Source organism: Somniosus microcephalus, unplaced genomic scaffold (genome assembly GCF_052327205.1).
Source record: "Somniosus microcephalus isolate GS21.2 unplaced genomic scaffold, FLI_Smic_1.0 unresolved_chr4, whole genome shotgun sequence".
Lineage (NCBI taxonomy): Eukaryota > Metazoa > Chordata > Chondrichthyes > Squaliformes > Somniosidae > Somniosus > Somniosus microcephalus.
In genome coordinates this window covers 41,271,993-41,288,736 of record NW_028225182.1, presented here as the reverse complement: position 1 = coordinate 41,288,736, position 16,744 = coordinate 41,271,993, and the positions used below count along the sequence as shown (strand labels likewise).

Here is a 16,744-nt window from a genome sequence, read left to right as displayed (position 1 = left end):
TCCTACGGTCCCACCTCCTCAATCACTTCTCTCTCCGGGGAATCTTTCCCGTTGACTCTTGAATCACTCCACAGTGTTTGCCGTGCCTCAGTGGCTACCACTCTCGTCAATGCGTCAGAAAGTCGCGGGTTCGAGTCCCACTCCAGAGACTTGAGCACAAAGTGTGGGCCGACACTCCCAGTGCCACTGCTGAGGGAGTGCTGCACTGTCGGAGGTGCCGTCTTTCGGATGAGACGTTAAACCGAGGCCCCGTCTGCTCTCTCCGCCGGACATAAAAGATCTCATGACATTATTTCAAGGATTAGGGACGCTCTCCCTGGTGTCCTGCCCAATTTCTATCCCTCAAATAATCGCTAATCCCATCACTAATTTGGTCATCATCACATTGCTCTTTGTGGGAGCTTGCTGTGCGCAAATTGGCTGCCTCGTTTCCCTACATTACAACAGCGATTACAATATGAAATGTGATTCGTTGGCTGTAAAGCGCTTTGGGACGTCCTGAGGTGGTGAAAGGAGCTATAGAAATGCACGTTCTTTCTTTCTTTCAACGGGCCTTTCCCATTGTTCAACGGCCTTTACATTACTTCCCGCGCAGGTCGTGTAGGGGGTGGTGTGTGTGTCAGCTTCACCTCTGACTCCTTTGAGCGGTTCGAATCGCTCCCACTCCCTTGGTTCTAGACCTGGGCTGATTTGGGGTGTTGTAATGAAATTGCAACAGACAACTGAGTTGGTGAAAAGAACTTGGATTTTATTTGCGACAAGAAAATATACACAACACAATAAATCTTATCACTCTAAAAGGGGGAACACTTCAGAATATGTGAGGGAGAATGACAATAGACAAAAATACCTTACCCCTCCCAATCCCACTATACTAACTAGGTTGAATTCCAGAGGACCAGGAAATGCTCACCAAACGCTGGAATAGTTTGTAGAGTGGGAAAAACTTGCAGATCTTCGGTTTCTTCCAGGTTGGTTTCTTGTTGGCCGCGGTGGCCCAATATTACCTAGTTGTTGGTAATATTGTTGGTTGTCTGTTTCGTGGGGCCCTTGGTTGCCGCGATTCCTGCCGCTCTCCTCCTGTTGTCCCGAGGCTGATGTCTTTCGAATGAGCTGTGCCTTTTTCTGTGTCTGTCCGAACTGTACTGATCGAAACCATCGAATAAACTGCTTTCTTGTGGAGACAGGTCTTTAGTTTATACGAAAGCGAAACCAGCTAATCTTGTTAGATTTTTGGCTGGCTCGTTAAGGGCCACTTGATTGGTCCCATTTAGTTAACTGGTTTCGGGATAGCTTCCTGAGTAGTTGAATGTCTCAGAGTCTTTTAATCTTAGATTTCCTGTAAGGCCTTCAAATTCTGTGCAGGTTCTTTTATGCATGGGTTTTAATGGGCTTTAGGTGAGGTTGGGGTTTTCATTGATTTATTGATTGAATGCAAATTCCCAGATAGGGGCTGAGTTTCGCTTATTGTTCCTCCCAGGCAGTCTGGCTACTTTTGAATACACAAACTGTTCCTCTGCAGAGGTCAATCCCACATTCCTGTCGCAGCCTTTCCCTACAAGTCTGAACATGTCTTTTTAAACCAGCCAAATCTTCCTGGGATTTTGATTTAAATCCTTTTTGCCCAATAACTCTGAAACCAGTCCAAAAATCTCTTCCTTAAATTAAACTCTTAGAAATCCTTCTGTTTGGCCCAACCACACTGTTGTCCTTTTTACAGATTTCTTCTGTGATGTTCCAAAATCACTTTAAAAATGACCTTTCCTTCTGTTCTGGGGCTTGGCAGAAATTTTCGAACCTTACAGTCGGTTCTAACGGGTATCTCTCTCTCTCTCTGTTTCCAGCCCGGCGAGGTGATCTGGTCTGAGGCCTGTAACCAGGTGTGTAAGTGTCTGTCCAGCAACAACGTCCAGTGCACGGATATGAGCTGCGCTCCAGACGAGTACTGCAGCAACAAGGGTGGTGCCCAGGGATGTTACCCTAAAGGTAAGGAGCGCCCGGGGCTTAACCGTGACTGACAGAGCAGCTCGACTCCCCCCGCTCCCATTGCAAGTCGGGTGTTCCCCGTTTCAATGTCGCCGCGGAAGCTCTTCTGGGAACGGAAATGTGGAAATGGCTCACTTACTCTTCCCCCCCATTGACTTCTCCTCAGGTTCCTCCACGTGTACGGCGTCCGGAGATCCCCACTACACCTCCTTCGACAAGAGGACGTTCAATTTCCAAGGGGACTGCACCTACGTGCTGGCCAAGCCCTGCAACTCCAGCCTGACCCCGTTCACCGTGTACGTGGACAACGAGCACCGCGGCGGAAGCAAGACCGTGTCTTACGTCAGGGCGGTGTACGTGAGCGTCTACGGCATCACCGTGTCGGTGCTGAGGAACAGAGTCGTCCAGGTGAGAGGAGCCGTCATTGCAGTCTGCGACGTCTATTGCTGGGGCCCACTGACATTGTCCAGACCCAGATCCATAGATTGTTGTTGGGTGAGGGGACCGAGGGATATGGAGCAAAGGCGGGTAGATGGAGTTGTGATCCAGATTACTCACGAACTTCTGCTCTCACCCCTTCCCCTCCCTCCCAGAACCACGATAGGGTTCCCCTTGGCCTCACCTTACACCCCACCAGCCTCCACACTCAACGGATCATCGTCCACCATTCCCGCCAACTCCAGCGTGATCCCACCACCAAATGCATCTTCCCCTCACCTCCCCTGTCAGCATTCTACAGGGACCGCTCCCTCTGCGACACCCTGGTCCACTCCTCAATCAACCCCGTCAGCCCTTCCCCTTTGCCCGGCACCTTCCTGTGCAAGTACAGGAGATGCAACACCTGCCCTTTTACCTCCTCCCATTCTACTGTCCAAGGCCCCAAACACCCCTTGCAGGTGAAACAGCGATTTACTTGTACTTCTTGCAATCTAGTATACTGTATTCGCTGCTCACGATGCGGTCTCCTCTACATTGTGGAGACCAAACGCAGATTGGACGTCTGCTTTGCGGAACACCTCCGTTCAGTCCGTAAGGGTGACCCCGAGCTTCCGGTCGCCTGTCACTTTAATTCACCGCTTCACTCCCACTCTGACCTCTCTGTCCTCGGCCTCTTACACTGTTCCAATGAAGCTCAACGTAAGCTCGAGGAACAGCATCTCATCTTTCGATTAGGCACTTTACAGCCTTCTGGGCTCAACATCGAGTTCAGCAATTTCAGATCATAACCCCTGCCCCCATTATTCAGGCGGCTGTTGATGATTCTGCCATCCCCATTTACAACATTTAATCGCTCCTCCCTCCTACCCTCGCACAGACTGTTCCTTCAGTTCCTTCCTCCACTCCCCTTCCCCTTTCTCTGCCTCTGCACCTGCTTAGTATCTGTTACATCTCAAACGTTTTCCAGTTCTAATGAAGGGTCCCAGACCTGAAACGTTGAACTCTGTTTCTCTCTCCATGGATGCTGCCTGGCCTGCAGAGTGCTTCCAGCATTTTCTGTTGTTATTTCAGATTTCCAGCATCCGGAGTATTTCGCTATTATATCACTCACGAACTAATTGAACAGTGGAAGAGGCTTGAGGGGCTGAATGGCCAACTCCTGGTCCTCTGTTCCTTCCTATGTTCCTGTACAAAACCCACCTGTTCTCCGCAGTGTGCTGCCAGCGTAGAATTCTGCCCAGCAGGGTCCTGAGGAACACACCCTGATCCAAGCCAGGCCTTCCAATCGAATCAATCCCTTCCCATTCCCTGGAATTACGTTTGAATGGAGTGAGTTTCCTCCACTTCCCTTGAACAAGAGTCAATGTAACGCAGACACCAAATTGACTGATTTCACCGCCCCCTCTCATTTCTCCGTCTGTTTGCGTTCAGGTGGATGGAGAACCTGTGACCGTCCCCATCATCCCGATCCCCGGAGTCACCATCAAACCATCCGGCAAACATGTGGTGGTCCAGACCGACTTCGGCCTGACCGTGCGGTACGACGGCAGGCACCACGCCGACGTCAAAGTGCTGAGCGAGTAAGTACATTCGGCTCGTTCCCGTCACCCCGCCGCATGCGCGATGGCGTCCCTTCGGTCACGTCCCGCGCGCGCTCGCCTGCGCCTGCGCCTTTGCTCACCGCTAACGCCCGTGTGTGCGTCTCTCTGTCCAGCTACGCCGGCGAGCTGTGCGGCCTGTGCGGCGACTACAACGGAATCCCCGGCGACGATTTCAGGACTCCCGAGGGACAGGTTGTGAAGGGAGTCAATGTCTTTGGGAACAGCTGGAACGTGGAGGAGAAGTAAGTGAGATATCTGCCAGGGCGGCCCTGCGGACTTCGGATTAGTTGGGCCGAATGGCCCCTTTCTGTGCTGAAAATTCTGTGTAAGTCTAGCTAAAAATTAATTCTGCCCCTTTCCTTCTCCCTCGCTCCCCAGCTGCACCTTGACAGACACCGAGGTGATCCCGCAATGCTCCGAGGACGAGCGAGACTCGTATGAAGGACCCTCCTACTGTGGGAAGCTGCTCGATCGTTTCGGCCCATTCGCCGCCTGTCACTACAAGATTGACCCCATGGTGCGTACGGGGCAGGACTGGGCTCGTTATTCCTGGGGCTCCATCTCTCCTGTTTGTCCATGTTCTGCACTTCTCCTCCAGGACCCAGGCCCCCTTTGATCAAAGGTTCCTTGGTGAAACCCACCCGGCCCCAAGGCTCACAGCTCAAGCGTCAGCTTGGCTCCGTGGGTAGCACTCTCTCTCGCCTCTGAGTGAGAAACTCGTGGGTTCAAACCCCACTCCAGACACTGGAGCACGTAATCCAGGCCGACACTCCCAGTGCAGCACTGAGGGAGCGCTGCACTGTCGGAGATGTTAAACCGTCTGACCTCTCAGGTGGATGAAAAAGATGGAGAGTTCTTCCCAGTGTCCTGGACAATATTTATCCCTCAACCAACATCTAAAAAAAATAGGTTATCTGGTCCATTGCTGTTTATGGGAGCTTGCTGTGCACATATTGGCTGCCGTGTTTCCTATATTATGACAGTGACTACACTTCAAAAATATTTTATTGGCTGATAAGCACTTTGGGACATCCTGAGTTCTTGAAAGGCACTGTATAAATGTATAGTTTCTTTCTTGATGGATCTTGGACTTTCTTTCTTCCTTCCTTCTGTCCTTCCTTCCCTGCATCCTTCCATCTTTCCTTCTTTCTTTTTCTATCTTTCTTCCTTTTGTCCTTCCTTCCCTCCATCCTTCCATCTTTCCTTCTTTCATTCTTTCTCAGCTTCGTTCCTTCCTTCCTGAAAGTGCGCACACACACACACACACACACACACATATCAACCTCCGTTGCCTTTTCCCCTTTTCCAGTCCTTCTTCCGAGACTGCGTGTACGACATGTGTGAGCTGGACGGCAGCAAGCAGCAACTGTGCGAGGCTTTGGAGGCCTATGTCAACGAGTGTCAGCAACGCAACGTCACCATCCGACCCTGGAGGAACGAAACCTTCTGCCGTACGTAGCGCGGGGACCCGCCACCAGACCGCTAAAGATTATTCCCGCTTTGGATTCCTACTGGCTGTGATATCCGTTTGTGTTTTTTTTCTTCCTCCTCTGTAGCTCTCCAGTGCCCGGCGAACAGCCACTACAAGCCCTGTGCTTCGGCCTGCCCAGCCACCTGCCTTGACCCGCGACCCCTGCCCTGTGACCTGCCGTGTGCGGAGGGCTGTCAGTGCGACCAAGGCCTTGTGCAGAGCGGAACCCAATGTGTCCCGAGAAACCAGTGCGGCTGTACGTACAACGGAACCTATTATCAGGTAACGTGCGAAGTGGCACCTGAGCCATCCTCTAACACATTACTAACACTCGATTTTATAAAATCCAGCGATCCCCGCCTCCTGTTCGTGGATCAACCTCTCCCACTCTCCTACGGTCCCACCACCTCAATCACTTCTCTCTCCGGGGAATCTTTCCCGTTGACTCTTGAATCACTCCACAGTGTTTGCCGTGCCTCAGTGGCTACCACTCTCGTCAATGCGTCAGAAAGTCGCGGGTTCGAGTCCCACTCCAGAGACTTGAGCACAAAGTGTGGGCCGACACTCCCAGTGCCAGTGCTGAGGAGGTGCTGCACTGTCGGAGGTGCCGTCTTTCGGATGAGACGTTAAACCGAGGCCCCGTCTGCTCTCTCCGCCGGACATAAAAGATCTCATGACATTATTTCAAGGATTAGGGACGCTCTCCCTGGTGCCCTGCCCAATTTCTATCCCTCAAATAATCGCTAATCCCATCACTAATTTGGTCATCATCACATTGCTCTTTGTGGGAGCTTGCTGTGCGCAAATTGGCTGCCTCGTTTCCCTACATTACAACAGCGATTACAATATAAAATGTGATTCGTTGGCTGTAAAGCGCTTTGGGACGTCCTGAGGTGGTGAAAGGCGCTATAGAAATGCACGTTCTTTCTTTCTTTCAACGGGCCTTTCCCATTGTTCAACGGCCTTTACATTACTTCCCGCGCAGGTCATGTGGGGGGTGGTGTGTGTGTCAGCTTCACCTCTGACTCCTTTGAGCGGTTCGAATCGCTCCCACTCCCTTGGTTCTAGACCTGGGCTGATTTGGGGGGTTGTAATGAAATTGCAACAGACAACTGAGTTGGTGAAAAGAACTTGGATTTTATTTGCGACAAGAAAATATACACAACACAATAAATCTTATCACTCTAAAAGGGGGAACACTTCAGAATATGTGAGGGAGAATGACAATAGACAAAAATACCTTACCCCTCCCAATCCCACTAATACTAACTAGGTTGAATTCCAGAGGACCAGGAAATGCTCACCAAATGCTGGAATAGTTTGTAGAGTGGGAATAACTTGCAGATCTTCGGTTTCTTCCAGGTTGGTTTCTTGTTGGTCGCGATGGCCCAATATTACCTAGTTGTTGGTAATATTGTTGGTTGTCTGTTTCGTGGGGCCCTTGGTTGCCGCGATTCCTGCCGCTCTCCTTCTGTTGTCCCGAGGCTGATGTCTTTCGAATGAGCTGTGCCTTTTTCTGTGTCTGTCTGAACTGTACTGATCGAACCCATCGAATAAACTGACTTCTTGTGGAGACAGGTCTTTAGTTTATACGAAAGCGAAACCAGCTAATCTTGTTAGATTTTTGGCTGGCTCGTTAAGGGCCACTTGATTGGTCCCATTTAGTTAACTGGTTTCGGGATAGCTTCCTGAGTAGTTGAATGTCTCAGAGTCTTTTAATCTTAGATTTCCTGTAAGGCCTTCAAATTCTGTGCAGGTTCTTTTATGCATGGGTTTTAATGGGCTTTGGGCTTTAGGTGAGGTTGGGGTTTTCATTGATTTATTGATTGAATGCAAATTCCCAGATAGGGGCTGAGTTTTGTTTATTGTTCCTCCCAGGCAGTCTGGCTACTTTTGAATACACAAACTGTTCCTCTGCAGAGGTCAATCCCACATTCCTGTCGCAGCCTTTCCCTACAAGTCTGAACATGTCTTTTTAAACCTGCCAAATCTTCCTGGGATTTTGATTTAAATCCTTTTTGCCCAATAACTCTGAAACCAGTCCAAAAATCTCTTCCTTAAATTAAACTCTTTGAAATCCTTCTGTTTGGCCCAACCACACTGTTGTCCTTTTTACAGATTTCTTCTGTGATGTTCCAAAATCACTTTAAAAATGACCTTTCCTTCTGTTCTGGGGCTTGGCAGAAATTTTCGAACCTTACAGTCAGTTCTAACAGGCATCTCTCTCTTTCTGTTTCCAGCCCGGCGAGGTGATGTGGTCAGAGGCCTGTAACCAGGTGTGTAAGTGTCTGTCCAGCAACAACGTCCAGTGCATGGATATGAGCTGCGCTCCAGACGAGTACTGCGGCAACAAGGGTGGTGCCCAGGGATGTTACCCTAAAGGTAAGGAGCGCCCGGGGCTTAACCGTGACTGACAGAGCAGCTCGACTCCCCCCGCTCCCATTGCAAGTCGGACGTTCCCCGTTTCAATGTCGCCGCGGAAGCTCTTCTGGAAACGGAAATGTGGAAATGGCTCACTTACTCTTCCCCCCATTGACTTCTCCTCAGGTTCCTCCACGTGTACGGCGTCCGGAGATCCCCACTACACCTCCTTCGACAAGAGGACGTTCAATTTCCAAGGGGACTGCACCTACGTGCTGGCCAAGCCCTGCAACTCCAGCCTGACCCCGTTCACCGTGTACGCGGACAATGAGCACCGCGGCGGAAGCAAGACCGTGTCTTACGTCAGGGCGGTGTACGTGAGCGTCTACGGCATCACCGTGTCGGTGCTGAGGAACAGAGTCATCCAGGTGAGAGGAGCCGTCATTACAGTCTGCGCCGTCCATTGCTGGGGCCCACTGACATTGTCCAGACCCAGATCCATAGATTGTTGTCGGGTGAGGGGACCGAGGGATATGGAGCAAAGGCGGGTAGATGGGGTTGTGATCCAGATCACTCACGAACTAATTGAACAGTGGAAGAGGCTTGAGGGGCTGAATGGCCAACTCCTGGTCCTCTGTTCCTTCCTACGTTGCTGTACAAAACCCACCTGTTCTCCGCAGTGTGCTGCCAGCGTAGAATTCTGCTCAACAGGGTCCTGAGGAACACAGCCTGACCCAAACACGGCATTCAAATGGAATCAATCCCTTCCCATTCCCTGGAATTGCATGACATTCAAGTCAACTTAATCGCTTCCAATTGATTCCATTGCAATCATTTTGTTTCCCTCATCTAAACCATGTCATAGGATTCTAAAAGTACAAAACCTTTTCCGACTGCCCTGAATTTCATAACTTTCTAACGTTCAGGCCCCTCCTAAGTGTCGGCCGTGGCTCAGTGGGTCTCTCTCTCTCTCTCGCCTCTGAGTCAGGTCGTGGGTTCAAGTCCCACTCCAGAGACTTGAGCACAAAAATCCAGGCCGATGCTCCCTGTGCCAGTGCTGAGGGAGCGCCGCACCGCCGGAGGTGCCGTCTTTCGGAGCAGACGTTAAACCGAGGGCCCCGTCTGCCCCCTCAGGTGGACGTAAAAAGATCCCACGGCCACTATTTCGAAGAAGAGCAGGGGAGGAGTTCTCCCCGGTGTCCTGGGGCCGATATTTATCCTTCAATCAGCAAAAAAAAAACAGATGATCTGGGTCATTATCACATTGCTGTTTGTGGGAGCTTGCTGTGTGCAAATTGGCTGCTGCGTTTCATACAACACAACAGTGACCACACTTCAAAAAGTACTTCATTGGCTGTGAAGCGCTTTGAGACGTCCGGTGGTCGTGAAAGGCGCTATACAAATGCAAGCCTTTCAAGTCATTTTTCTTCTCTTCGATTCCATTTACCTTCCGGTCATATTAGTTTTTGAGGAAAGAAATTGATAGGCGTCATGTGGCATCCCAACGCACCAAACCTCCTCCCTTCCCACTGTCCAGGGCCCCAAACACGCCTTCCAGGTGAAGCAGCGATTTACTTGTACTTCCTGCAATCTAGTATACTGCATTCGCTGCTCACGATGTGGTCTCCTCTACAATGGGGAGACCAAACGCAGATTGGGTGACCGCTTTGCGGAACACCTCCGTTCAGTCCGTAAGGGTGATCCCGAGCTTCCGGTCGCCTGTCACTTTAATTCACCGCCCCATTCCCACTCGGACCTCACCGTCCTCGGCCTCTTGCATTGTTCCACGGAAGCTCAGCGTAAACTCGAGGAACAGCACCTCATCTTTCGATTAGGCACTTTACAGCCTTCTGAACTCAACATCGAGTTCAACAATTTCAGATCATAACCTCGGCCCCTATCATATATATATTTTTTATCCACACTTTTTGGTTGTGCCTTTTCTTCTCCCCACATGGCAGTCATCTTTCACTCTACCAGCACAATTCACACTTCATCTAGGGCCATCCTTTGTTTCTGAACCTGTCCCATTATCATCTCCTCTCGCCTTGAATATCTCTTAATCCCTCTTTACTTCTCCTGCCTTCCATCCTACCACAGACCTCCCCTTTTGTTCTTTCATCCCCTCCCCCATTTCCCAGCCCCTAAACTTGCTCCATTTAGAAACATAGAAGATAGGAGCAGGAGTAGGCCATTCGGCCCCTCGAGCCTGCTCCGCCATTTAATGAGATCATGGCTGATCATCCAAATTCAGTACCCTGTCCCTGCTTTCTCCCCATATCCCTTGATCCCTTTAGCTTTGAGAAATATATCCAACTCCTTCTTGAATATATTTAATGAATTGGCCTCCACTGCCTTCTGTGGTAGAGAATTCCACAGGTTCACCACTCTCTGGGTGAAGAAATTCCTCCTCATCTCTGTCCTAAATGGCTTACCCCTTATCCTTAAGACTGTGACCCCTGGTTCTGGACTCCCTGGCCATCGGGAACATCCTTCCTGCATCTAGTCTGTCTAGTCCTGTTAGAATTTTATAAGTTTCAATGAGACCCCCTCTCATTCTTCTAAACTCCAGCGAGTACAAGCCCAATCGACCCAATCTCTCCTCATACGTCATTCCTGCCGTCCCATTTCCTGCTTGTTTCCAGTTCTGACGAAAGGTCTTCGACCTGATACGTTAACTCTGTTTCTCTCTCCACGGATGCTGCCAGCCCTGCTGAGTTTGTCCAGCGTTTTCTGTTGTTTTTGCACCAAACGCTTTGCCGGTTGTACTTATTTGAGGTATAGTGTAGAGTGGAGCAGTGTCATCCTCTGATGATTCCCACTCCAAACAGTCCCTATCGACGTTTTCCTTTCCATTCCGATTGGCGTTCACCAACTCTCTTCCCGACAATGCCATTGCAACAGGGGAAGTCCTTTCCCAGTGACTCGAGTTATGTTGGAAGCAGGAGACATAAGTTTCTCATTCGACTGTCAGCTTGGCTCACCTGATAGCCCACCTTGCCTCTGAGCCGGGCGGTTGTGCGTTCAAGCCCTGTTCGACGACCCAGGTCCAGATTCTCGGGTGTAACCATGCAACCTGTAGAAAGCACAGGCTGGGCTGAGAGCTTCGTTTGAACAGAATCTTTCAGCTGTCCTGAGCTTCGTGCACGGCCTGGTCCCCATGCCTTGTCTAGGCCCCTTGCTTTCTCTGGCGCCATGCCCTATCTGAGCCCCTTGCCCCATCTGAGCCCCTTGCCCTGTCTGGATGCCATGCCATGTCTGGATGCCGTGCCTTGTCTCGGCCCCATACCTTGTCTGGACTCCATGTCTTGTCTAGGCACCATGCCTTGTCTGGATGCCGTGCCATGTCTGGACTCCAAGCCTTGTCTGGTCCCCTTGGTATGTCTGAGCCCCATGTGCTAACTAAGCCCCATGCTCTGTCTGGATGCCATGCCTTGTCTGGACTCTATGCCCTGTCTGGAGGCCTTGCCCTGTCTGGATGCCATGCCCCCTGTCTGGTCACCATGCCCTGTCTGGACGCCATGCCCCCTGTCTGGTTGCCATGCCCTGTCTGGACACCATGCCCTCTGTCTGGATGCCATGCCCTGTCTGGACACCATACCCTGTCTGGTCGCCATGCCCTGTCTGGACACCATGCCCTCTGTCTGGACACCGTGCCCTCTGTCTGGACGCCATGCCCTGTCTGGATGCCATGCCCTGTCTGGATGCCATGCCCCCTGTCTGGTCACCATGGCCTCTGTCTGGTCACCATGCCCCCTGTCTGGTCACCATAGCCTCTGTCTGGATGCCATGCCCCCTGTCTGGTCACCATGGCCTCTGTCTGGACGCCATGCCCCCTGTCAGGACGCCATGCCCTCTGTCTGGACACCATGCCCTCTGTCTGGACACCATGCCCTCTGTCTGGACGCCATGGCCTCTGTCTGGACGCCATGCCCCCTGTCTGGACGCCATGCCCTGTCTGGATGCCATGCCCCCTGTCTGGTCACCATGGCCTCTGTCTGGTCATCATGCCCCCTGTCTGGACGCCATGCCCTGTCTGGATGCCATGCCCCCTGTCTGGATGCCATGCCCCCTGTCTGGTCACCATGGCCTCTGTCTGGACACCATGCCCTCTGTCTGGACGCCATGCCCTCTGTCTGGACGCCATGCCCTGTCTGGATGCCATGCCCCCTGTCTGGTCACCATGGCCTCTGTCTGGACGCCATGCCCCCTGTCTGGACGCCATGCCCTGCCTGGACGCCTTGCCTTGTCTGAAAGCGCCAAGTCCAAGATTCGTACAAGAGCTTGATAACAGATAGAAGCCAGCGCGGGTGGAGAAACTCATTGGGATGTTAACTCCTGGCAAACTAACCATGGGATTGTGTTCGGTTCAGGTTAATGGAAAGACAGTGAGCGTCCCCACTGAACCAGTCGTCGGGCTCTCAGTCAAACTATCTGGCAAGCACATCGTCATAGAAACAAAGTTCGGCCTGACGGTGAGATATGATGGCAGGCACCATGCAGAGGTCAAAGTTCCAAACAAGTGAGTACAATCCAGTGACAATCGATGGGCGTGCGATGCTGGATACCTTCAAGCACAAGGCCCAGTCAGTGAAGCCCAACGGGTATCTGTTGATAGCTTATGATAGAATTGCAAGTCAGGAGGTATGGGGGTAGCCAGTAGTCATGAACAAAGGCAGTAGAGAATTGGAGTGTTAAAGTGAGGGCTATGAGGTATATTAAAGAGTCTTACACTGAGGGCTGTCAGGTGTATTAAAGTGTTAGGCCTAGAAATTCAGTGGGCTGCGCCACCCGCTAGCGCCTTAAGAGGGCGCTAAGTGGGTCGGAAGCCACTGGCCACGCCTCCCGCTAAATTTAGCAGGACGTTAATGGCAGCGCTAGCCGTTAGCGCTGCGCCGCTACCGATGACGTCATCGGTGTGCGCAGCGCCCTGCTACCACCCCGATCGCAATATTTAGATGCACCCCCTGCTTTAACGCCGGGCGCTATCTGCGACCGGTTCAGGGGGGCCTACCTGCGGCGGTAGAGGCGCTAGTTAAAGGAGAGGTGCGGGGCGGCCATTTTTTTTGCTGGCCACCAGCCAGCACCTCTCCGCGCTGCCGTCCCCGGCCTCCTGAGACTGCGTTCCAAGAGCCCGGCACTTCTCCTCGGTGCCGGGCTCTTTTGCCGGCACTTGCGATCCTCGATCGCGCTGCACAAGGCCCCTCCCCTTTAAGAAGGGGAGGAAGGCCTGCAGTACCGCAGCACGCCGCGCCGCAGCATGTGGCGCTGCGGCACGTTGCGCAGCGATATTCAGCTGCAGCGCCCCAAGAGGGATGCGGGGCGCCTCCAGTAGCGCCGCGCTTCCCTCTGGGGCGCGCAAAGTGAATTTCCGGCGGGCGGCCGCGACTACTTCCGGGGCGCTACTTTTTCCGCCCTGGCGAGGTTTGGGGCGCTACTGAATTTCTAGGCCTTAGTGTTCCATCCCAGGGTTTTAAAGGAAGTAAACTGCAGAGGATTTAGCTGTAATCTTTCAAAGCTCTCGCAATTCAGGATCTTTCTCTTTAGATCGGAAAATTGCAAATGTAACTTCATTATTTAAGAATGGCGAGAGAGAGAAACCAGGAAATGATAGACCGGTTAGTCCAACATCTGTTGTGGGGACGTTATTGGAATCTATAATTAAGGACAGAGTGACTGACCACATAGAGAAACCTGAGCTGATTAGAGAGAGCCCACATGGATCTGTAAAGGGTAGGTCATGTCTAACCAACCTCATTGAATTATTTGAGGAAGTAACTAAAGTAGCAGACAGGGGAATGTCTATGGATGTAGTTTATATGGACTTCCAGAAGGCATTCGATAAGGTTCCACATAAGAGACTGTTGGCTAAAATTAAAGCTCATGGATTTGAAGGCAAATTATTGACCTGGTTAGGTGATTGGTTAGGCAGTAGAGTAGAGATAATAGTTATGTACTCGAATTGGAAGGAAGTGACTAGTGGTGTCCCACAAGGATCTGTGCTGGGGCCTCAACTATACACTATATTTATTAATGACTAAGATAATACAACAGAGAGCCATATATCCATGTTTGCCGATGACACAGTGATTGGTGGTATAGTAAGTAGTGTGAGACGGGAACATAAATTACAGAGACATTGAGAGATTAAGCGAGTGGGCGAAACTATGGCAGATGGATTTCAATGCAGGTAAGTGTGAGGTCATCCATTTTTGACCAAAAAAAAAGGATCATTCGAGTGTTATTTAAATGGTGAATAGCTAGGAACAATGGAGATCCAGAGAGCTTCAGGGGTTCATGTACACAGATCGCTAAAATGTAGTGGTCAAGTACAAAAAATAATCAAAAAGGCTAATGGGATGTTAACTAGAGGGCTAGAATATAAACAGCAGGAAATTTTTCTACAGCTTTACAAAGCCCTGTTAGACCACATCTGCAGCACTGTCTACTGTCCTGGGCATCGCCTTAGGTAGTAGATGTGTGGAACTTTCTCCCACAAAAGCAGTAGATGCTAGCTCAATTAATAATTTTTAATCTGAGATCGATAGATTTTTGCGAGGCATATGCAGCCAAGACGGATAGATAGAGTTAAGATACAGGTCAGCCATGATCTCATTCAATGGCGGAACAGGGGCGAGGAGCTGGATAGCCTCCTCCTGTACCTATGTACCATTGAGGGGTCTGGAATATATCAGTAAGTGTTACAGTGAGGGGTGTGGGGTATATCAGAGAGTGTTACAGTGAGGGGTGTGGGGTATATCAGTAAGTGTTACAGTGAGGGACGTGGGGTATATCAGAGAGTGTTACAGTGAGGGGTGTGGGGTATATCAGAGACTGTTACAGTGAGCAGTGTGGGGTATATCAGTAAGTGTTACAGTGAGGGGTCTGGAATATATCAGTAAGTGTTACAGTGAGGGGTGTGGGGTATATCAGTAAGTGTTACAGTGAGGGGTCTGGAATATATCAGTAAGTGTTACAGTGAGGGGTGTGGGGTATATCAGTAAGTGTTACAGTGAGGGGTGTGGGGTATATCAGTAAGTGTTACAGTGAGGGGTGTGGGGTATATCAGAGAGTGTTACAGTGAGGGGTGTGGGGTATATCAGTAAGTGTTACAGTGAGGGGTGTGGGGTATATCAGAGTGTGTTACAGTGAGGGGTGTGGGGTATATCAGAGAGTGTTACAGTGAGGGGTGTGGGGTATATCAGAGAGTGTTACAGTGAGTGGTGTGGGGTATATCAGAGAGTGTTACAGTGAGGGGTGTGGGGTATATCAGTGTTACAGTGAGGGGTGTGGGGTATATCAGAGAGTGTTACAGTGAGGGGTGTGGGGTATATCAGAGAGTGTTACAGGGAGGGGTGTGGGGTATATCAGAGAGTGTTACAGTGAGGGGTGTAGGGTATATCAGAGAGTGTTACAGTGAGGGGTGTGGGGTATATCAGAGAGTGTTACAGTGAGCAGTGTGGGGTATATCAGAGTGTGTTACAGTGAGGGGTGTGGGGTATATCAGAGAGTGTTACAGTGAGGGGTGTGGGGTATATCAGAGAGTGTTACAGTGAGGGGTGTGGTGTATATCAGAGAGTGTTACAGTGAGGGGTGTGGGGTATATCAGAGAGTGTTACAGTGAGGGGTGTGGGGTATATCAGAGTGTTACAGTGAGGGGTGTGGGGTATATCAGAGTGTTACAGTGAGGGGTGTGGGGTATATCAGAGAGTGTTACAGTGAGGGGTGTGGGATATATTAGACGTTATCTTGCTCACCGTGCCTGCGCCTTTGCTCACCGCTAACGCCCGTGTGTGCGTCTCTCTGTCCAGCTACGCCGGCGAGCTGTGCGGCCTATGCGGCGACTACAACGGAATCCCCGGCGACGATTTCAGGACTCCCGAGGGACAGGTTGTGAATGGAGTCAATGACTTTGGGAACAGCTGGAACGTGGAGGAGAAGTAAGTGCCAGAGCTGGGGTTAACCGGTTTCTGCTGTTTTGAATGACATGCCAAGTTGGTAAAGTTTGGAACGAGTGCTGCGCTGGCTTAGAACGTGTCAGGTCCGGATTCAATCCAGCCCCGTTCGGACAGCTTAACTCCACTTGTTGGTGAATGATCAGGAGTTGCGTCATTGAGACATTTTATCGCATTTCCAGTATTACAGGAAACTTTGTGTTATCCGGAGGCTAAGTGTCCGGCAAGCTCGAGCCACCGACAAAAATCAGGAGCCGTTTTGTTGGGTTTCTTTTCTTCTCGTGGCTTTTTTTTCCAACAGTCAGGCTCTGGAAAGTCTCTCTGAAGCTGTTGCTAAGCTACAGAGACGCTTCCAAGGTACGGGCCGACTGTTTAGAAGCTGTTGCTAAGCAACAGTGTTTAAGAACATAAGAACATAAGAAGTAGGAGCAGGAGTAGGCCATACAGCCCCTCGGGCCTGCTCTGCCATTCAATAGGATCATGGCTGATCCGAATCTAAACTCACGTCCACTTCCCTGCCCTCTCCCCGTAACCCCTAATTCCCTTATCTGCTAGGAAACTGTCTATCTCCATTTTAAATTTATTTAATGTCGCAGCTTCCACAGCTCTCTGAGGTAGGAAATTCCATAGATTTACTACCCTCTGAGTGAAGAAGTTTCTCCTCATCTCAGTTTTGAAAGGGCAGCCCCTTATTCTTAGATTATGCCCCCTAGTTCTAGTCTCACCCATCAGTGGAAACATCCTCCCCGCATCCACCCGATCAAGCCCCCTCACAATCTTATATGTTTCGATAAGATCGCCTCTCATTCTTCTGAACTCCAATGAGTAGAGTCCCAACCTACTCAACCTTTCCTCATACATCAACCCCCTCATCTCCGGAATCAACCGAGTGAACCTTCTCTGAACCACCTCGAGAGCAAGTATATCTTTTC

At 50.7% G+C, this 16,744-nt stretch overlaps 1 protein-coding gene across 1 annotated transcript in view; it reads left to right on the top strand.

Moving 5' to 3' along the window:
- The window catches only part of zanl (zonadhesin, like), a 193,978-nt gene that overhangs the window by 83,682 nt on the left and 93,552 nt on the right, over positions 1-16,744 (top strand). The window contains exons 48-58 of the mRNA XM_085977081.1: positions 1,845-1,986; positions 2,153-2,394; positions 3,856-4,004; positions 4,139-4,267; positions 4,404-4,542; positions 5,335-5,476; positions 5,582-5,778; positions 7,737-7,878; positions 8,044-8,285; positions 12,231-12,379; positions 15,669-15,797. Of these exons, the coding sequence (XP_085833207.1) occupies positions 1,845-1,986; positions 2,153-2,394; positions 3,856-4,004; positions 4,139-4,267; positions 4,404-4,542; positions 5,335-5,476; positions 5,582-5,778; positions 7,737-7,878; positions 8,044-8,285; positions 12,231-12,379; positions 15,669-15,797 (1,802 nt within the window). The remainder of the gene's footprint in view (positions 1-1,844; positions 1,987-2,152; positions 2,395-3,855; positions 4,005-4,138; positions 4,268-4,403; positions 4,543-5,334; positions 5,477-5,581; positions 5,779-7,736; positions 7,879-8,043; positions 8,286-12,230; positions 12,380-15,668; positions 15,798-16,744) is intronic.